This window comes from Melospiza melodia, chromosome 2, assembly GCF_035770615.1.
Source record: "Melospiza melodia melodia isolate bMelMel2 chromosome 2, bMelMel2.pri, whole genome shotgun sequence".
In the NCBI taxonomy this organism is placed as follows: Eukaryota; Metazoa; Chordata; class Aves; order Passeriformes; family Passerellidae; genus Melospiza; species Melospiza melodia.
The window spans coordinates 130,902,357-130,925,356 of NC_086195.1; the positions used below are offsets into that span (position 1 = coordinate 130,902,357).

The 23,000-nt window shown below is 34.4% G+C and overlaps 1 protein-coding gene across 2 annotated transcripts in view; it reads right to left on the minus strand.

Moving 5' to 3' along the window:
• The window catches only part of NCAM2 (neural cell adhesion molecule 2), a 273,486-nt gene that overhangs the window by 34,131 nt on the left and 216,355 nt on the right, over positions 1-23,000 (minus strand). For both annotated transcript variants that reach the window (XM_063150025.1, XM_063150026.1), the window contains exons 13-15: positions 13,599-13,718; positions 11,404-11,525; positions 3,965-4,145 (exon numbers count right to left, since the gene is read on the minus strand). In XM_063150025.1, coding sequence (XP_063006095.1) covers positions 3,965-4,145; positions 11,404-11,525; positions 13,599-13,718 — 423 coding nt within the window. The remainder of the gene's footprint in view (positions 1-3,964; positions 4,146-11,403; positions 11,526-13,598; positions 13,719-23,000) is intronic.

Genomic DNA, 23,000 nt, shown 5'->3' on the forward strand with positions numbered 1-23,000 from the left:
CCTGAAAATATACTTAACACTATCAGAAAGGATCGTTTTTAGCACCTTCCATTCCATCTTCTTTTGAGATTTAGTATTAACCTCAACATGTGTTTTTAGGCTGCAACTGTAATGGTTCAGGATGACAGCAGATTTGGTCACTTTTGTGCCAGCTGTGGGGTACAAGGACAGGATCTCTGTTTTCTCACTGTAGAGAAAGAATGAAAGGGCCCAAACAAAGGGGGTGTAGAATCAGGTCTAGGAGCTAATGGACTTGAGCTGCTCCCAGGGGCTTTTATGGCTGCAGAGGTTAGTGCATGCTCTCCTAATGTGGATGAAAAACTAAAGCACTCTGCTCCTTTGAAAATCCCACAGAGCTAGAAGCTTAGCAGTATAGATAAACCAGAAGCAAATTTTATAAAACATTACAAATCAGCACTAAAAGTGTGATAAATACTTCACTCAGAGGCAAACACACTGAGGTCGGAGTTGTACCTGCCTGCAAGTGTTGTTAACTGACATCCCTAGTGAGATTTTGGAACACATAAAATACTACATCTAAGACTGTGTCACTCTTTCTCCAGGAATGAGTCTAAAATGCATGTCCATATGCCTAAGTGAAATGAGAAATTCAGATATAGAATTGTAACCACAAAAAATAAGTCAGAAAAGTAGGAAGGAAAATGGTGTAATGGTGTGTATATATATATGTATGTATATATATATATACACACACATGAATAAATATGTTTTAAGAAGGTTTTTTGCTGGCATTTCTCAAAGTCAGTGCAAGTTTCCATTGATGAACTGTTTAGAAAATCTGGACACTTATATATATTATAAGGATTACAAATTGTAAGGAACTAATCGCAAATATAAGTGGCTCATTGAATGGATAGTGTGTCACAGGCCTAGGAAGATACATTATGAAATAAGTAGATCTACATTTGGAGGCTGCTGAGGCCAACCATATGAAAATTTAAGGGAATGTCTGTCTCATTTATGCACCTCGCTGATGCCAGAGAGCAGTTTGCAGCCTCAAGCTCCTTCCCAGACCTAAAACTATTACTGGAAGATCATCATTTTGTGCTGCCATGGGATTTGAGTTGCAGCCAGAGCTGGTACTTGCACACTTCACCAGGAAGCAGAAGCTGTGGATTCAGTGCCCACAGGAGCTGTATATTCACATAAGTGGAGTTTTGGCTCCCAGTTGCTGTCCCCAGGGATTGCTACTTCTGCCTGATATCCAATGGCTTTTGAAAGCACAAACAAGCTCCTTCTGGAGAATTTAGAAGCAGGGTTTTAGTTCTTGTGACTACTCCTATTCCCCTATTAAGTGCACACTGAAGGACAGCCAACATGTCCTTGCTTCCATCTCCCTTCAGTCTTCTTTCAACCTCCCTGATTTATTGCATTAGCTTGCTACACTTCACCAGGGTATTTTTTATATGCAGTTAACCAACAAGATATGCTTGGGATAAGTAATATTCATGAGATTGCATACATAGGGTCTGCAGATTTATTTCTCTTTAAATTTAGGACCAGACATAAACATTCAGTTCAGCTGAAATGCCACAAATTTGGACAAATACAAGAACACCTTTGGGACTCTTAGAGGCTTTCCTAATAGTTACATTAATAATATGAAAGAAATGTCAGTTACTGTAGTTACTGAGAGAGCAGAGGACAAATGATGAAGATTTCATACAAAAGTCTACTCAGTTTCATTCTTGTTGCCTATGTTCTGTTTAAAATTTATCTGTAGACACCTAGCTGTTAATACCAAAGCCTCAAACAAATAGTGCATCATCAGAGTTAACTGGCATCAGAATATTTCTACTCAAACTTAAGCATTTTATACATAAACTCTATTGTGTTTTAATAGATTACACTCATATTTTTGTAGCATTATGTATGTATGTGTATAATGTTATATCATAGTTATAATATTATGTCATTTCAAAACAAGATAATCGTGCTGACTCATGAATATGAAGACTAATGTTCCACTGATTCTAAACGTCTTCTGACATACTTTAAAAAATTGCCTACAGAATGTTCTTGTGATGGGAATTTCACACTCTTTTTCAGACTTTGAAAAAACAGTTGTCAAGGAAACTAATTAGTTCCACAATCATAATTGCAGTAATGATTCACATAAAGAAGACTTGAAGTTAAATAGTGTAACAGAGTTCTTACAACTACTTAGAGGTTATGTTAGAGCACTGAAAGGAAAAAGCCCCTAAGCACCTATAAAACTCTTTTTAGAGAGAAATGCTCTATCTTCCTTCTGAAATTAAATTATCTAAGCTACTTTTTACTTGAATGTCTAGAGACCACCTATGGTATCATTTACTGAGGAGAATTAAGTTTCTCTGCTACAGCAGCTATGGCAATAATACAGAATAGTTTACATAATTATAAAAGGCTAAAGTTGGTATTCATTGCAAAAGAAATAATATTTTTTTCTCACCTATGCAAAATTGAAAAGTGGCTTATCCCTCCCCTCAGTAAGTTTTTGCTTATTTTTCAACTTGACAGATATCTTTATTTCCTCAGGACAATGAATTTCCCTACATTTTTTCTCCCTTTTCTTTTTCAATCACAGGAAATTTTATTTCTGAATGATAGCAATCACAAGGTCCTGCCTGTTTAAAAACAAGTACACAGAACCTATTGAGACCCTAAATTTCAATCAAGATGCAAATCAACTTTACTTCAATTCAAGTGCATAAACAAATATTTGTACTAGAACTGGATCTGAGTCTATGAATGAATTAAAATGTGTTTTCTTTATAATAAATAAAAGGTAAGGATGCTTCCAATATTAAAAAAAAAAAAAACTTCTATGGAATATTCAAACATGTTGCAGAGATCTTGAGATAAATTTCCTGAAAATATATTGGAAGGAAACTTACAATAAACAAGAAATAAAAATAGCCAGGTATTTCAAAATTTTCATGACTCATTCCAGCTTATTGGCACTTTATCAGTGCTAGTCAAGTATTCAGATTGAAATACAGGTATAAATAAGGTTTACATTTTAATATATTTGCCATTGTATTTATTTGGCAAGTTCTTTGTTGATTCTAATACACTAACATTTTGAAAAATGGCAGTCAGGAAATACTGTGTTAGAGTATTTAGAACTTGATTTTGCAAGTGGTAATGATGATACTGATCTAATTTGGAAATAACTATTAAAGATGCAGCTCATAATTTTAATAGAAAGTTTTAAATATTTTCCTCAAAACATTTTTTTAATAAAAATCAAAATTACTCATAATACTCCAGAAAATACCTTATTTTAGGTTTATTGTTAACTAAAGAATTTTTCATTGTTGTATTAAAAAAAAACCCCTTACATTGGGAAGCATTAAAACTCATACACTCACTCTTAACTAAAATGAGGTTTCTTAAATGGAATTTCAAACCTTCCTATTTGCAGACTTAAAAATAAGAACAAAGTTTCTATAGATTTCAAATGTTGTAAATCAGCCTCATAGAAGACTGCTTGATCACTGTGTTAGGGTGAATCATCCATTCAGTATCTAAACAAGACTATTTGAAGTCTTAACCTCATCAGACACTAAAATAAATGCTTTTATTACATGTGTAGCTAAAAGCACATGTAGACATGGAAATTAAATAAAGAATTCTAGAAAATTGGCTTAACCAGACAACAGGCAGTACAAGGCAACTGGAAAAGCAGGTGTATCGTAAAGATGGTACTTTTTGTTGAGTGTCATCAACAGGGTTTAAGAATCAATGTTTCTTCTATACTTAAAAATTACTTTATTACTAAGAGAAAAGTGGGACACAGGGTCCCATTTAAAGGTCCCAAATAAATTTTTTGCTGATATTAAAATCTGGGGTCTCACATTTTTCTAGTCCAAGACTTCAGTTACGTTATGCTAAACTATACACAGTGTACGATGAGTTGGAAATAATTAATAGAGAAAAAAGCACAAAGAAATTAACTTACCTGTAATAATGTTGGGCTTTGGTGGCATGCTGAATTCATACAATGTTGGCTCAGAATAACCCAGTCTGTTGGCAGCTGTAATTTGTACTTCGTAGCCCATGGTCCACTGAAGATGCTCTAAGATGATGTGGTCTCTACTACCCTGGACTTTTTTCTCCAGCCACTGGTCTTCCTTATCTTTCTGTAAAGATGAAAACATTTGTTTCAATTCTCCCAGACTCTTGTTTTATTTGTCTAAAGTCTGTAGGCACATGATGCATAAAGATATGGAGCTGCCTCGCCAGAGGTCATGAACACAAATCTAATTTTGGAGTTCTGAGTACTTCGGCTTTTTGTAATTTTGACTACTCCTTATCAAGTTTCCACAATGTGGATTTGGAGAATTTTGTGGTCAATCCTTTTAAACTTTTTGGCTTCAATTTATTCTTTGCTCAAATACTGGGTTTTATTTTATAGAACAGCAGGCTAATCACTTATATAATAAAATGCTAAAAATAAATTATGTAAGAAGTTTATTTCATACAGACATTTCAATTACATTTTGATCAATATTCATTCAAACAAACTTGCCATTAAACCAATTCTTGAATTGTTTGAGAGTCCAGCTGTGTTTATATCACACATTAGTTATTTAACAAAATATACACTAATTGTAGCAATTTGGAAACATTTTTCAGAACAGGTTGTATGCAAGAATACAAACATCATTGAGAATATACGAAGTACTACGTCTACACCTGTGAGGGGATACATGCAAATCTTTAGGATGGTGTTCTAGACAGAAAAGGATTCTCATAATTTCTCCTAGTTCAGGTAATTAAGACATCTATACATAGAGAGCAAATGAGGACTTAGATTGCTAACTAAATTCTGGCATTTCATAAACCTGGAGTTCTTACCTTTGCAATCGCTACTTTGAGTGCATAATACATCTATTTTTTATACAAATAGAAATTACACAATTATTAATAGGTAGAAGGATAAAACAATATATATTGCCAAACAAAAAAGTCCTCTTGTTCAAAGGACAGCCAATAACAGTCAGCAAGAATCCATGCAGTCCTACCCTTACAAGACACTGAGGTACAATAGCATGGCTCAAATATCTCTTGAGAGACAGATCCTGGCCATCCAACCCCTACAGAAACATAGACCCAATCAGTGGGTCTATGTTTTTTCCCATAAAACCATATGGGAAAATTTAAAGTCAGACAAACTTACAATACCAGAAAGTAGAACTTCTTAGCTGCATGGTGCTCAGTAGCTTATATTTAGGTTCTTTTCCGAAGCATCTTGCTCTTCACTGATACAGGTTTCAGAGAAAATAGCAACTAATTTAGAGAGTTCAAGGACCAATCATGTTCTCTTAGACTTACTTTTTATTTGTGCCCAGTTTTCAGAAAATAAAGGATACACTAAATTCCCTTGTGTGCATTGCTGCAATAATTTATTTGTTATCAGCTCTGAGGCTGATGATCTTTCCATACTGACTTGACCTTTTCATAAACTTTCTTGCTTTGTCTGCATTAGCATTGGTATTGTCACATGATAGTTCTGAGAATGAGTAAAATCCAACAAAACCCGTTTCCAGGAATATTTTCATCCAGCTGAAAATTCCTACCTGGTGCAGTGTTAGACTAATGTAAAACATCAGAATGGTAGGTCAGTTAAAAATAATGAAAAATTTACATACATTGGAGTACAACCAGTTTGTTCATCATACAGTGAAAGCAGTATTTCCTATTAAGGATATTTTCCCATATCCTGATGGATACTTTCTATTGCAATCACCTGAGGGAATCCACTCACATTGTCACTATACTAAACTCCTTTTTTAAACTACATTTTTGCATAGCACTGCTGAAATAGAAGGAGCTAATACTGATTGCAAAATGCATATGGAAGTACTCCTCAGTGATATTAGGAATAGCAGTGTTATGTAGCATTGTACTTTAATGGTTGTTGAAATTGGTGAGGTATGGGAGGAGTTACAAAAAAATGCAGCTAGATTTCAAAGAATATCAACATGAATCAAAAGTTCCCTACGTAACCTCAGTATTGTGCACAGATGCCATGTGAATATACCAGGGAATTCCAAAGGGTTTCAGAAACAGAGAAAGACAAAAAAACCCCTAAATTTGGAAACTAGAGATTCAGGCTAATACAGTTGCTGCAGAAAAAAACAGCATTGAAAACAGAGATACGGTTATATTTTGAAAAAGAAGTGCAAAAATCTATGTCATTAATGGAATTAAGTTGCACTTCTGCAGACAGAAGAACAAGTGAAAAGGCAGGTGTTCCACAGTTTGGACAGGTGAAAAATAATGAATGAGCTGAAATGTCACAAGATACCTGCATATGCGATGCCAGAGATACCATAATTTAGTTGAAACTGAAACCAAATGGATGAATTGAGATAAATTAACCAAAATCCAAGACCTGAGTGCAAAGACAAAAATGTTTTGAAGAGTGACAAACACAAGTAAGGAGGAAGAGGAATAAAGTGTCTGGAGAGCAAGGTGTGTTCTAAAGACAGACATTAAATCTTCTGAGCAGAGTACTGTCTGTTTATGTCTTCTTAAATATGGAAAATAAAACAAAAAAACAAATAAAAGCAAAACAACCCCAAAAAGCAAAACAAAAAATAAACTCAAAACAACCAAAACAAACAAAAAAACCAGACAAAAAAAGGAGAATAACTTCTATGTCCTTCATTACAGCTGTTATTTCAGCTATATTGCATTTTCAAGTACTTTCTCATAAGCAGAGCTCAGTAATGTGTCCATGTTTGATTTACTACAAGTGTAGAAATGGAAAAAGAGGGATGAGAATACAAATCATGGGTCTGCCAGGTAAATCTTCCCACAAATCTCCCTATTTAATGTAGGAGCCCCTCAACTGTAGCTTTAGGAGCTGAAGACAATGATAAGAGATCACTGTGAACCTTATTAGGTTGTTCTGTTATTAATACTCAAAATTTCTAGAAAGCTCTACATAAGCACAGTGTTATACAAGAAAAAGAATGAAACCTCTAAATTACAAACAGTAGTTTAGTTTGGGGGGGTGAATTAACATAAATGTCTTTAATAATCATTAATATCAAGCAACAAATTCACATTTACAGAAACTCTGATGGGATCTGCAACCTCAGAGATTAAACTGCTCCTTTATTAACATCTTATTTTGTTTCATATTATGCAGAAACACTTGTTTACAAAAGGCCACTGATAACCTAGCTGGTGACTGGCAGTTCTGGGGATTTCACTGCCCACCTGCATTACTCTTCAGCTTTATATTAACACAAAAAAATCAACTACAATATACATCATTATTTCTTAAATGTGTAAATATTGGCTTTATATATTTTTGGGTCTATTTTTTTTTTTCATAGTATAAGCATCAGCCAAATTTATTTAAGAAGAGTCTAAGAGCTAGGTTTTTAAGACACCTGTAACCTAACCACCTAAATACCCTGACAAAACCGAAAACAAACCCACTTCCCCTGAAACAAATAAACCCACAAAACCAATCAAAAGTAGTGTAAAACTCCAGTCTACAATGGCTTGACTGCTTCTCAAACTGAGGGCACACCTGGCAACAGTAAAGCCAATTCATTGTTTAGGCAGCAGTTTACTAGCCTGGAAAATACCATCTCTCCTTACTGGTCATTCTATATTGTATCCTAAATTACATTCTCTGGGATCTCATAAAAAGTGAGAAAAAGTGATTAACCCCCTTCAACTCTTCCCTTATTCTCCATCCTCTCTAAATTGTTGAGCTGAAAGCTCAGCTCAAACAGGCTTATTATGGTGTGATGAAAAAATGGACAGGAGACCGTCCACTGTCTTGAAAGCTGGCAGGAAAAAATATCAAGAAATACTCACAGAAGAAAAATGAATCATTTAAAGCAGTGACTTCAAAAGAATTAATTACATCAGGTTGGGGATTTCTAGGTCTGGTAATAAAGTTCAGGGCAAATACTGAACCAAGCACAAAACAGCTGGTAATGAACAAGATGTTAAAATACACAGAAAGGCAGAGGATCTGGCAGGTAGACTGGAACCTAGAGAAGCAAAAGTATTTCCCTGTTTCTTGGTAGGTATCTCAAAGTGAGAGTAAATAAGAAATTATCTCTTTTAAAATATTCTATATCTATAAAATTTGTTGTAGAACCCACCAGTAAGGAGCAAAGTTAACATGTCCCACATCAACACAGTCAAAAAAGAGAGAATGTGCTTCAGAGTAAAGCACATAAACTATCAAACTTTTATCTCCCAAAATTCAGAGCATCAATAGTAACCCTGTCACAGCTCAAAAAATTTAACAAATTTTAGACCTGCAAAAACCAGTCACTTCAGTAAATTTTACTTGCTTATATCAAGTTTCATAATCATAAAAAAGAGTTATTTTTATTATTCCATTCTCATTCCAAATGTTCACTAAAATTTGCCCTGCCAGGGAAGAACAAAAACAACCCTCTTCTCACCATACTATTTTTTTTTCCTGTTTTTGTAGCTTACTGCTGGCATTCTGTGACCTGGCAGTATAGAAATGTTAAGACACCTATTCAGAACTTTCTTTTTAAGCATTATGAAGCAAGCTAATCAGTGTCAACACTTTCCAAAGGCTGCTTTGAAGCCGGCCTGTCTCTTATCTGTCTGTCCTAGCTGCTGTGACAGTCCCTTTATTCCTACTGCTCCTTCCTCCTGGCCCTCCTTGTCTTGTTAACACTCCCCTCTAGATTTTAATTTATTACTCTGGCACCTGGTAAAGGCCCCATCAGATAACAGCCACTTACCAATTGAGTATACATTTCCATAATTTATAAATTATGGAAAATAATATGGATAAAGCTTCACATCTGATGCGAAACACCAGCACATCATCATGTGTGTCCCACCCAACTTTGGAAGGACCATAAGCAGAAGAACCAAAGGGAGGTTTGAGTTGGCCCCCATGAAAAAGTATTAAAGAGTTCCTCTGAGAAGTGTAGCTGGCTTTCAGCTCTGGCACCAGACAGGATGCTTCCCTAGAGAATTCCCATCACTGCTCTTTCCAGCTGGATACCAGGGAACAATTTTCCCTTGTTTTACTCTCTCCCTTCCTATTCTTTCCTAAGGTAACTTTGAAGTCAATGTGTGCCATGAGCCTCAGACTACACCAGTGAAGCTTTGTCAGGCTGTCTCAACTTTCTTAGTGCAACAGCATGAAAAAAATTGAGGCTGCTAATCATAAAAATTGCACAGTACCTAATACTCTGGAATAGAGAAGAAAATGTCAGGCTGATGTAGTCTGATTGTAGTCAGTAATTCCTGCCCATAATATGAAGAAACTGATGCTAGGAAAGGAATATTCAACAGAATGAAAAACATGACTTCCAGAAAAAAACTTACTGTTTGCCCTCAACCAGGCTGTAATATTGCTCTAATATATTAAAGTCTGTCCTTCCTCCAGTTTAAAAATAAATCTGTATAAAACTTATAGATGGCTGAATTAACTTTTTGAAGAAAAAGCCATTGATGTATTGGTTGTTATCAAAAATGCTCTTCAAACATGTAAGCAAATACATTGGTCCAGGTGCTAATAATGAGGCTGGCAAGAGTTATAGGAAAGCTAATTAAACACGACCAATGGGGAAGATGGAAGAGAAGCAGTCAACAGATAATTATGAACTTTAAATAGCATTCATTCTTGCTGATTAAAACACACACACAAAAAAATTCTGCTTCTTTTGTTGTACAAAGGCCTTTAATTTAGTCAAATTGCTTTTTCAATTGGAAGTTCAAGGAGTTTGAGGTCCAAGGAAAAGCATTCTTCAAACTTTTAAGTTTCCAGTTACTGCTTAAACTGCACATTTACCTTCCAACACCACACAGAAAAAATAATTTTTATACTATAATATTGTACCTTAGTGAAAACACAAGATCAAAACTAGATTTCCAAAAACTTTTTGGGATAGAACCAAAAGAATTTATCTTATTTTAATCATAAAAAAGATTAAATTCCATATGCTGCATGAGTGCATTATATCCAAACTGTTTATTTTGTACTCAGCGGCAAATAAAGGCATTGTAATCCAACTAGCAGTTCAATCCTGTTAAACTCCATTTTTATCTTGTATTGCATATTTTACTACCCTCATCTTCCTTGCTATTAATGTTCTTTTATGTCAGCTGTATTCATTGGATAGAAAGTAATTTAAAAAGGGCAATTAAGATTTAGGGATCAGTGATAGCAGAATAACTTCTGGTCATTGCCCCAGACTACTCCTAAGAGTGCTACCAAATATTTATCAAATAATTTTCACTATTAATCTTCTTTGGTTAAATTCAGCAAAAGAGAGTTTTGTTACATAATAGTTTAGGATTCAGATAATCCCTAGACTATAAACAAAAAGTTACATTATAGTAAATATGAGGAAAAGTGACAAAAAACTATTACAAATTAAGGAGCTGTCTTTTCCTTTTGGTAATATTCCAACAGGTTCTATAGTCACTTCCTCAAAAATTGATTCTTTCTGTATATAAATAAAGTCCTCACTACCTTCCATTTAACATGACTGGATATCCAATGTTACATTCCCAATTTTCTAGACTCTTCATGGACATAAAATTCTGCTGTAACACTCAGGTAAAATGGGTCTACTCAAAAAAGTACTACACAAGGAAATTTTTTAAAAATTTACACTGGAATGAAATACGTCACTTTTGCCAGCTCTGCAGCTACTTCTTCAATCCAATCATTTCTAAACACAGTACATCATGAATGAAAAATCTACAAATTTTTAAATGCATTATACACTGAAGAAAATCCTGTTTTCTAAACTTGCCAGATTTGATGAGAAAACACCAAAACAGAGCTTTCTAGAAGGCAGAATGCACAAAACTCTGCCCAACAGCTGTCTAAGAACAGATATGTGCCCTCAAACTCATGAAATTCCCAACAATGGCTTTTGTAAAATGAGACTTGGAATTCAGGCAGATAAAAGATATGAAATGTGATCAGCTAATATGGAGCACTCCAATGTAGCTTTCTATCAATACAGATGCATTTAAATTAGATTAAAAATTTTCTGTTCAAGCACCCTTTAAGTGTGTGATTTAAATGTTTGCTAATTTACTGTGTTTTTAAAAGATGAACACAAATGTCCCACTTTTACTATGCAATAATTAAAGAATATAATTTTCTTGGTAACATGAATTTTCAGTATACCTTTAGAAATAGCTGATTGATTTTTAGGTTTTTTTCCAATTTTTATTTTATATGTTTTCAGCTGCAACTTAGTTCCAAAAGAAAATATACTATAGCTTTTTTTAAAATAATTTTCTAGAATGCAAGCCACTTTGGCAAATTTAAAATAATATAAACATTTTTCTCTGCATTAAAAACAGATATTAACAAGCATAATTTCATTTATTTTGATTGACAGAAATACTTACACTTCTGTATTTGACAATATATTCCAGTATGGGGGCACCTCCATCATCTTGTTTAGTTATGCTGAGTTTAAAACTCTTGCCACTATCTGGTTGTCCATGAATGGAAGGGGGGCTAGGCTCCCCTAAATAAGGAAACAAACAGTACACAATAATAATAATAAATCAGCAGTGAGATAACTCTTAAATTACAGCAAGAAACTTGTCCATAATAATATTAATCAAAATATTAAAATCAATATGACCATTCTAGGCACTACAAAACAGACTTTATAAGAATGTGAAGTACTGTGCTTGAAATATGTTATATTGTTGATTCCTCATACAAGGAAATAAAATTATGTGAAGGATGAAAGAAATATTCATTTCTTTGAGACCTTCTGACTTCCAACACTTTTAAATGGAATTTCCTTCCAAAATCATTTAGTCATGAATTCATCAAGGCTGGTGACCTGCTACTCACCCTGAAGCTTAAATGACACTCTCTTGCAAGTAAACATCCATAACTTAACCATAACCTTTAATCCTATGTGAGATTTCTAAATTGCAATACAGTTTTAAAATTTTAAGTAAGTTTACTCTCCCATAAATGTACCAAGTAAAACTAGAGTAAAAGTTATCGATGAATAACAACTTCTTAGGGAAGTAAACATCAAGAGTAAATGTAGACAATAATATTTTTAAACCTAAACCCAAATGTCTTAGTTATAATAAGAAGATAAAGGTAGTCTTAAACATGCAATCAAAGATTAACAGCCATTTTCAGACACTTTCTTAGTCAAAAACTCACAGATTATTTTTTCTATATGCATTTTTATATTACACTTTTTAAAAAGAGATGCTAAATGAACATATACTGAAGTGTCTTCAAAATATCTGTAAACATGCATTTACCCAGAGAGATACTATTTGTTTAGAAATAATTGTATTGTGTTTGGCACTTATTAAAGTAAGTATAAACTTACTTAGATCACAACACAAAACTTATCAGGCTTTCTATCAGATAACATGTATAATGTTATCAGATATATATGTATAATGTCTTTCAGTTTCTGTCATTTTTCCATCAAGTATGCAGATAGGAGTAATAGGAAATTATTTTCTCTGTCCTGAAATATATTTAGAATATGTATATGCTCCAATGAAAAAGAAATTTGAAAGCTGTCAAGTTACTGTTTTGGGACAGAAGAATAATGCAATATAGTGAAATATAATAATATATAATAATATAGCATAATATATAATGTGATATGATATGATATGATATAAATTATGTAATCTAATCTAATATCACAGAAATATTTTGTGTTCATTGTAGTTAGATTACTTTTGTTGTTCACTCCCTTAGAGCCAGTATTAGCTACACTGAGTAATGCCCTACTCAGGAAACAGTTCTGTTGCAACAGATTTATGACAGACTGGTCTGGCAGTAGCTGCTGATGTGTTTCAGCATATCTGTTTGATTACTGTACACTGCCATCTGGTAGTTCCTTTGCTTTTCTTCTCTCTATTTATTTAATTTATTTACTGTTGTTTCTATTTAAAGATAATTTGACAAAAATAATTTTTATTTGCCCTCAATAGTTTAATCTGAACCTCTGGCCTATAGTTAGTAAAAATACAAAACTGATTTCATAGAATTTCTCATTTGCATGTAGTCATAGTTAAAATAATTTATTCTCATAATTTCGTCCATAGCTTAAGAGATTTCTATTTGATGCTTGATAATTGCAGAACAATAGCACCATAATTTGGTGAAGAAATGTCTCCAGAAATGGCCAATTCACTTCTCAGATGTGGATAATACCCTGACTGTTAACAATGAGAAAAATTTCTTATTCTAGTATCTTTGATGGTTTGTGCTCCATTATATCAAATAAAAGCTTTTCTGGATCTCAAAAACGTAAGATAATGGGATAAATTCTCCAGTTTAAGTACACTCATACTTCTTGAAAGGGTGGAATAAAAAAACCTGATTTCTGAGAAATAATGTAAAAACTTATATAATATACTGGAGAGTGGATTATAAACCTGAAACATTATCTACGGTGGATCATAATTCAAATCTAGAGATATTATAATAATAATAATAATAATAATAATAATAATAATAATAATAATAATAATAATAATAATAATAATAATAATAATAATAATAATAATAATAATAATAATTTAACAGCACAAGTTTTACTCACGGACAGGTAAGGTCTGAAAGATCTCAATTTTGCTGTACTCTCCTTGCCCTTTTCCATTTACAGCAGCTACTTTGATTTCATAGGTTGTATTTGGTTCCAAATTGCTCAGAACAACCATAGCTAAAGGGAAAAAAAAAGAATAATACTTGATGAACTAATAAATTTATAAAAAGAAAAGTAAGAAAAATTCATAATTTGCTTTCTTCACTTGTAAATAATGAGCCTCATATTCTGACAGTACATTGGTTTTATCACAGTACATCAGCTTTTTTGTTGAGCGCTAGTAGTCCCTTTTATCATCTGCATAAAATCACTGTTGTGACTGAGCAAGCTAAATTTCTGAAGGAACAGTGAAGTCAGTGTTGGGCAACAATTAAGACCTTGATGGGGAGCAATATCTTATATTCAGATTGTGAGCACAATGTATTGGGTTTGCACACCCAAGTTTTGGGTAGCGAGGCTGCTGCAGGGTTGACTTCTCTTGGAAGGTTCCAGAAGCTTCTCCCTCGTCTGACAGAGCCAATCCCAGCTGGCTCCAGGCTTGACCCACTGCTGGCCAGGCCTGAGCCCATCAGTGACAACATCTTTCTGTGATAACATATTTAAGAAGGAAAAAAGTTATTGTGCAGATGTATTTGTGGCCAGAGAAGAGCAGGATGAGGGTGTGAGAGGAACAGCCCTGCAGACACCTGGGTCAGTGCAGAACGAGGGGCAGGAGTTGCTCCAGAACTCCAGAGATTCCCCTTCAGCCCATGGTGCAGCCCATGTGGATGCAGCTGTGCCCCTACAGCCCATGGGAGACCATGGGGATGCAGAGTTCCACCTGCAGCCCATGGAAGAGGCACACACCAGAGCAGATGGATGCTGAGAGAGAGCTTTGACCGTGTGGGAAGCCTGTGCTGGAACAGGCTCCTGGCAGGGACCTGCAGACCCATTCCAGGATCCCATGCTGCTGCAGGTTTCCTGGTAGGAATTATGACCCTGTGGGGGAACCACGCTGAAGCAGCCTGTCCTTAAAGAATTGATCCTGGGCAAGAGTGATCCACACTGGAGAAGTTAATGGAGAAATTTTGTCCATGGGATGGACTCAGTTTGGTGTAGTTCATGGAGAAATGTCTCCCATGGGAGGGACCCCCTGGAGAAGGGAAAGACTCCACTCCCTGAGCAGCAGTGGGAACAACATGTGATGAACTCCTTTTATGACCAGGTCACCTGCCCGGTGGATGCAGGAAAGGCTGTGGATGTTGTCTGTTTGGACTTCAGCAAGGCCTTTGACACTGTGTCCCACAGCACAGCCCTGGAAAAGCTGCAGCCCAGGGCTTGGACAGGAGCACTCTGTGCTGGGTTAGGAACTGGCTGCATGGCCGGGCCCAGAGAGTGCTGGTGAGGGTGCTGCATCCAGCTGGGGGCAGCCACCAGGGGTGTCCTCAGGGCTCTGGGCTGGGGCCTGCTCTGTTCAATACCTTTATTGATGACATGGATGAGGGTGTTGAGTCTTTCATTAGTAAATTTGCAGATGATACTAAGCTGAGAGTCTGCGTCGATCTGTTGGAAGAAAGGAGGGCTCTGCAGAGAGACCTGGATCGGTTGGATGGATGGGCACAGTCCAGTGGGATGGAGCTTAATTAATCCAAGTGCCAAGTCCTGCATTTTGGCCACAATAACCCCCTGCAGCATTATAGGCTGGGGACACTGCAGTTGGACAGTGCCCAGGCAGAAAGGGACCTGGGGGCACTGGCTGACATGAACATGAGCCAGCAGTGTGCCCAGGTGGCCAAGAAGGCCAAAGGCTCCTGGCCTGTGTCAGGAACAGTGTGGCCAGCAGGAGCAGGGAGGTCATTCTGCCCTGCACTTGGCAAGTGGTTGTAGAAATGTAACATCCTAAAAAAGAGCCAGTAGTACCTTTCACAGTCCCTAGGGAGCCTAATTTTTTTCATTAAACCGAAGGATTTTTTTAGTTGCTTTAGGCCTTCAAGTCGTATATCCAATGAAAGCATAATTATTTCTGTCCATACTCTTTGTTATTCTTTTCAGTGCAGATTTATTAGAATTTCTACTTCTTTAGTTTCTACAGCAGTCCGACAGATTTCCCATTAAATGTGAAGCTAAAGGCATTTAATGAATTTGGAAAAAGAGTAACTTCTACATTTCACACTCTATTATGGGCATTTTGCATGAATTTGCCATTGAAACATAATTGTTTTCTTGTAAATAGAGCAGTAGAATTGTATGTCTTCCAGCATGCTTTAGCTTTATCATTTTACGAGATTTAAAAACACTGAAGTCTCAAGTATAATCATGTCATGAAAAAATAATGTATCATCATGAGAATAAGAATAGAATTAGGAGATATATCATTGAGTTCTGTTAAGATGAAATTTAAAACTTAACTAAGCAGTAGCAGTATTTGACTTGCCTTTCAGCCATGATTACTTTCCAAGGATGAATAATTTCACTGAAAAGAAACCTTAGGGCATACCAAATATTAGTGCTACTGTAAATGTTTTTAAAATTTAAACAACATAAAAGCACAACTAGGAGTCTACATTTAAAAAAATGCAAATGTGTTAGCTACATGAAACCTAAGGATCCAATTTTATAAGCACCCCTGGGACCTATAGAAATGAATAAAATTTATTATATATGCAGTATTCAAAGAATCATATATACTTTATATACTTTATAAATATATATATTTATAGATATATAATTTAGAATCCCCTGCACAGAACTATGTATCTAGACACAATGACTTTTGCAATTACATTTGTGGAATTAATCCAGACATATCTGTTACCATTATATGTCCTCAAAAACTGGACTCAGTATCAGTGATGGTGTGAGGTGCATATATTAAATATGTAGGAAAAAATAATAACTGTGGCCTTCTGAAAACAAAGAACCATTCTGGATTAGAATACATACTCCAGTTGTAAAATACTTGGAGTAATTAAGATTAAGAAGTTGTCACAAAGAGTGTAACAAAAGTGCAGGACTAAAGATTAATCCAAGAGAAACGAAAATTTCACTGCTTGCTAGCAGTTGAGAATGGAAGAAAATACTTCATAAATTAGTTAAGTTTCTTTTTATAATGTCTGTTTCTGTTATTTAAGTGTAAAATCAGCTTATTCATCTTTCCATATACAAATAATTTTTTTCTCACATGAAAATATCCCTGGGCACAATGGATATTTTTTTATTTCTTTCACATTTAGTGCATAAATGTGAAAAGAACCAGTCCACTGCATACCATATATTTACATTATGGCATTGGCATAATTATTGATGGATATCAAGTTCCAGATATACTGAATGCGAAATCCCTTTCAGAGTATCACAGGCGATTTTCCAGTTTCTTCTGGCTGTTTATCAGTAGATATTTTCTTTCTAATCCCAGTATCTGTGAGTTTTAACTGAATAATTCAATTTTGTGGATTGATTTTGCCAAGATAATTCACATAGTGACTAGTTAGATTGAGGAGTAGATTTGGAAGGAATACTCCAAAGAGGGAAAAGCAGAGCAGTCACTTGTGAGCTCTCCAAATTAAATAAATTATCTAATTTAAGTTTGTTAATTAATAAATTAACATGGTGCACAACAGCTCAGAGCTTAGTGTTATCCATTTATAAGTGAGGCTTTAAATCTCAAGGTAGCCTTGGAGGACAATATGACACAAGAAGATACCATGTATATTGGCTTTGGTTTAGTATGCTATATTAAGGCTTTAATACAAAATTATTAATATTTTTGGCAAGATATGCCACAAATATTGTTGCTAGTTTGGTTTTTTAATTTTGTCAATCAGAAGTTAAAAAGAAACACAACAACAGAAAATAATTAAACCTTACTGAATAAAAAATGAAGTTTAACCTATTATGTGATAATAGGTTAATCCTAAAGTTTAAGCAACACTAAGTATAAAGTCCTTTTTTATTATATAGATTCTCGTAATTTGCAAGCAAATCTAATAAATTGAAAAAATTAACTCAGTACAGAAAAAAGCCCACAGAAATATGTTAGAAAAAAAATGAAGAACTTCATACTATTTAAAATACAGCTTGCAAGCATTTAATCTAGAAAACTTCCTTTTATTGTCTCAGAATTTTAACTGCTGTCAAAATGAACCATGGGAAAGCAGCATCTAACACAAGATTTGTTGTGAAATAAATTGTACCATAAATCCAAGTCAGTAAAACCGAAACAAAATTCCCCAGCTGCTTCTCTGGTCCAGGGTAGGTTGTTTATGTTACTTTATTACAGCCGAATGAGAGGAAAAATGTCTGGCATATTAAATTGTCTTTTCACTGAAGTAATCTGCCTCAGAAACCTTCTAAGAATTGTGATATATTACATAAACCATCACCAAGGAAAAGAAGGTTAAGGGAGCCTGCAGTACAGTTCCTCTCCGTTAATCCCAAAGTGGATCTCATATGAGGTTAATTAACAGAAACACCACATTGTTCCATTGCTCTCATTGGAGAGGTATCTGCTGCAGAGAACAATGTTATTCCAAATTCAATCCCCTGAGGATGTCAGAGCTAACTGAAGAAGGATATAAATTTATTTTGAAACAAAGTAGCTGAGACACTGTTGCTGAAACAACATCTTCACTCCTATATATGTGAGATTGTGGTGGCAGAGTGAAATTTCTGTCAAAGAAGCATTACAAACTTGAGGATGGTTTGGGGTTTTTTTTCTCACTTCTCTCCCTTTAATCTGAATCTATATCACTGCAGAGGATGTGTGCAGCCTGACTACTGTGCATGTTAATGAGTGGAGTGTTTTCATTTAACAGCACTTTGCTGCACCTATTACTCATTATTTTACTACTCTCAAGGAAAAACTGAGTCCCCTGGAAATACCTGAATCTCTTTCAGAGGAAAAAAAAAATGAATAGCATTTTTATGAAGCTTAAACAGGATTGTGGTGATGATTCATGTTCTTTTAAGGCCAGGAGAAAAAGTGATGGGAAGACAGCAGTGTGCAACTTGAGGTGATAAAGTAATAAGGTTCTGTACAAATGTCTGAGACTCCTGTAGATGTCACAGAATATGAGGAACGTTGCCCAAAATCTGTCTGCCTGGGATGAGCAACAACTGTTTTGTTTATTCTATGTGTTTGCACAGTAGGAGGAACAGTATATAACCTCTTTTTTCTAGCTGAGACTCACAGTTAGCTCAGAGAAATATTGACAGAGTGAAGTTAAAAATTGCCACAGGGGAGAAATACAGGGGAAAAAATAAAAAAAAGATTTTGCTACACAATAGACAAAATGTTAATTCATATGCAGAAAGAGCCAGGCTGTGTCAGTTCCATCTGTCTGCCTTGCACAAATAACAATTAATTTCATAAATACTCATTCAAGCATCTGGCTATAACTGTCAGAATTCAGCTAACACAAATAAATGAACTTTAATAATGAAAATATTTCAAGTTGCACATTCTATGAAATAAAGATAATGATAGCAAATCATACTGTCAGTGAAATCATTGTCATAAATTGGCGACAACATCAAACTTTAATTCCCTAAAACACCAGAAACAAATGTCATCATTTTAATAATCAGATAAAATGGTTCTGTTCCCAGAATTTCCATCTTTCTCTGCACTATAATGTATAATTACTACATTATTTTGGAATAAAAGTATTAGCCATTTATTTAACTGTGAATACAAATAAAAACCCATGAATAGAGATACACAGTGTAGTAGATCAGGTATAATTAATATAATCTAATGTTCACTAACTTGAGTAATTTCTTTACAAAACACTTTTCAGTAGCTGACATTAAAAATGCATTTGGCAAAAAAAAATAGCTGTAATATTTTATTAATATTAATATATAACACATTAAAACACAATTACCATGTTAAGCTCCTTTCTTCCATGTATTTAATTTTTAATTTTACTGGGCTGGATTTTGAGATATCACTATACAAACTGAACCAAAAGTAGCATCCCTATTCAGGGATTTTCTTTGATACCTATTTCTACTGAGAAAAAAACTAGCCAGAAAAGGTTAAGTAATCCATGGGAAAATCATAGTTACAAAATGCACAGTACTATAAATTAATGAAAATAAAGCAAGCAGGAGTGTAAACTAAAGTGTCTAGAAAAGAGCAAATTTGTGGATTGACAACATAATTTATAATATATTGAATCCTCATGAATACAGAAGATGGGATTCTTCATTTAACAAACTTCAGGTATAAAAATGAATATATTTTCTTTAGAAGTTTATTTATTTAAAAAAACACCCTTAATTCAACTTGGTTTTAATCAGAATAACAGCAGAGCACACAGGGAAAAAAAGGAAAACATTCCTGGAACAAAAGCAATCTATTGAGATAGATTATCAGATCAGTAAACCTCCCACAGCTTTATTCAGAACAGAAACACACTTGCAGGAATTGCATACAAAATAAATCACCTATGCAGTAATTAAAAAAAAAGTCAATGCATGTATTATTTTTAGGCTATAGGTTTATAAAAAATATCTGTACGACAAATGATAAATTAAACCATATTATCTTGATATCTTCTTCAAATTTTTGTGTTTTACTGATTTGACAATAAAATCAAATATTTCATGAAAAAATCCTGCCACTTGTACCGATTATTGATTATCATCCTATCAGCAATCAAGTGCAACCAGGATCTAGCTTTGACAGATTCTGTTTCCCATCACCACTACAATGGAATTTATATTTACAATATACACTCTTTAATACCTCATTCTCCAAGTTTTTATTGATATATTTCTTTGACTACCTTTATGATGACCAAGCCAGCTACTTAATACCAAATCTTGAAAAAAATTGAACTTCCATAAAAGGCACTTGTGGATATTAAAGGAAAGGGAAATGGAAGTCAAAGAATAGGAAAGGGAAAAGAGAGAAGGAAATAGAAGAGGAAAAGGAGAAGAGAAAGAAAGAATAGACAATTAAAAACTTTTTTAAGTACCACTAAATATAAAGTTCAGGATAGAGAGTGTTTGAAACAACTGCTATTCCCTGTAAGAAGATCTTGTTAAACTAAACAAAAGCATCCTGAATGAAAAAAATTCTTTACAGTATGCAATAGGTAAAAATGGGAATACTTTCTCAGCTTTAAAATCACACAATTCAAATACATTTCAGAAACAAATTCTCTTTGAATTATCTCTTTTAAAGTGTAAGGTCTCCTCCCAGTACTCATTAGCCCTTAATTTTATTTATTTAATAAGTGTTTTGGAACAAGTTTTTAAGAAATATTTTATATTTTTTTTCTCTGAGTGTGCACAGCATTGTCAGTGTTTTGTAGTGTTGCAACTTATCAGACAATAATTTAAACAATGTTCAATTGTTTAAAAGTGACTGCAGTTTTTTGTTTTTTTTTTTTTTTTTTTTTTTTTTTTTTTGTTTTGTTTTGTTTTTTTTTTTTTTGCTCAGACCAGGTATTAGAAATATGGATACACTGGGAGAGACATGAAGCACTGAAACAGGTTATTCCAAGACAAAAGGGTGAGGAATCTCCATCCCTGGGACTCAAAACTGAGTTAGACTAAACCACACCTGATCTGATCTAAGACTGGCAGTAGTCTTGATTCAGATTCTTGGACCAGATAAATACCAGGTATTCCTGCCAACCAAATTTTCTGATTCTATAAATTAAAGGGGAAAACTATTTTGGTTCTTGGAACATTTTGCCCTCTGCTATAAAAATATTGCAAAATTCTTAATGGTAAGATTTTGCTTGGAGAAGCAGCCAGACACTTGAAAAGGACTATACTAAAAAGTTTAATGAAACAATAAATGAATGCAGTGAAATCAATGGGGATTTGGACTTCTACCAGATCTTCCCTTCATGATGGGAAAAGAAAGTATTGCTCAAAATGCTTCCTAACATATGACTAATGTTCTCAGCAGGGTTCATTGTTAAATATTTATGTCACTATAATTGCTGCAATTTTAGTAGTACAAATTATACTGCTAGATATAAAACCTGATTAAGTTAACATGTTCATTAATCAAATTTACTTTCTGTAGAGACTAGTTTTAAAATTATCCTGTAAGAAAAAAATACAAGGCCATTGAATACACCAAGTTTACATTGGCAATATGAACACAGAAAGACAGCAGAGTTAAGATATCTAAGTCAGTAATACTTTATTGAGTGAACACAAAATACTAAAAAATGTAGTAAAAGAAATAACTGTTGTAATCTCAATGCAGAGGGGCAATCAATGCTCTTATTAAAATAATTCACACTGTCATTTATCCTATTGTTTTTTTCTCTCTTTACCCTTCAAGGCTGAAAAGAATAGTTAATGGGAGAAAACTCAGAAATTAAAATAAGATTATTTATTAAGAGACTACAAAAATATATTCATAGTTATCTTGTAGGCAATGCTACTATGTATTCCCTGTTTTACATCAAAGTTGGGAATCTAACCTGGATTATTGAAGAAAGAAGTATACTTTGAGCAGGGAGGCAGGAGTTAGTTATGAATGTATACCTTCCTTTCATCTACTCTACTCTTGCTGCAGCTGTATCACTTTGTCTCATTCCTCAGTTGTATAAATCATACTGTATCCCTGTATCCTATCCCAGTCTATTTCATACATGGCAGAAACTAGAATCTCTCACTTTCCCTTGCAGGGCAGAAAGAATTACTTGAATATCAGTTTTCCTGCCTGTTTTTTTTTTTCTTTTTTTTTTCTTTTTTTTTTCTTTTTCTGCTGTTCTTACAGTGGAGTTCCTGTTGTGATTTCCATCCCATCTGAAATTTGCAGCACAAAGTTGGAGTTGAAAATGGTCTCCTACATTCCACCCATGAATTCTTTGTTATTAAAAGATCCTGGGCAGAAGGTGAGGTGGGCTTCTCCTGAATCCACAGCAGGCAAAAGCTGCATCTTCTGAGAATGAGGCCCACATTAGTTCCTGTGGTGCACCTGGGATATGTTCTGTTGAATGTGTATGCACTAGTTCATGGTGTAGTAAACACACACAGTTTGTCATCTGAAGGTCCTGGCGACTGATTTAATACATCAGGGTGAAACTCAGGTCTAAACTAGCAGCTTATCCTGAAGTAGTCATTGATTATTGGACTAAATATATTCTTTTTTAATCAAAAAACAACAAAAAGAAACCAAACCCACAAAAAAAAAAAAAACAAAAAAAAAAAAAAAAACCAACCAAAGAAAAACCCACCCAAACAAACAAAAACCAAACACAAAGAAAAACAACAAAAATCACAGAATCACTTCAGTTGGAAAAGACTGCTGAGATCAAGTTCAAGCTCTGACTGATTGCAACTTTGTCAGCTGCCACATCCATTTGTTTCTTGAGCAATTCCAGGGATGGTGACTCCATCACCACTCCCTGGGTAGTCTGCTCCAAAGTTTAACAACCCTTTGAA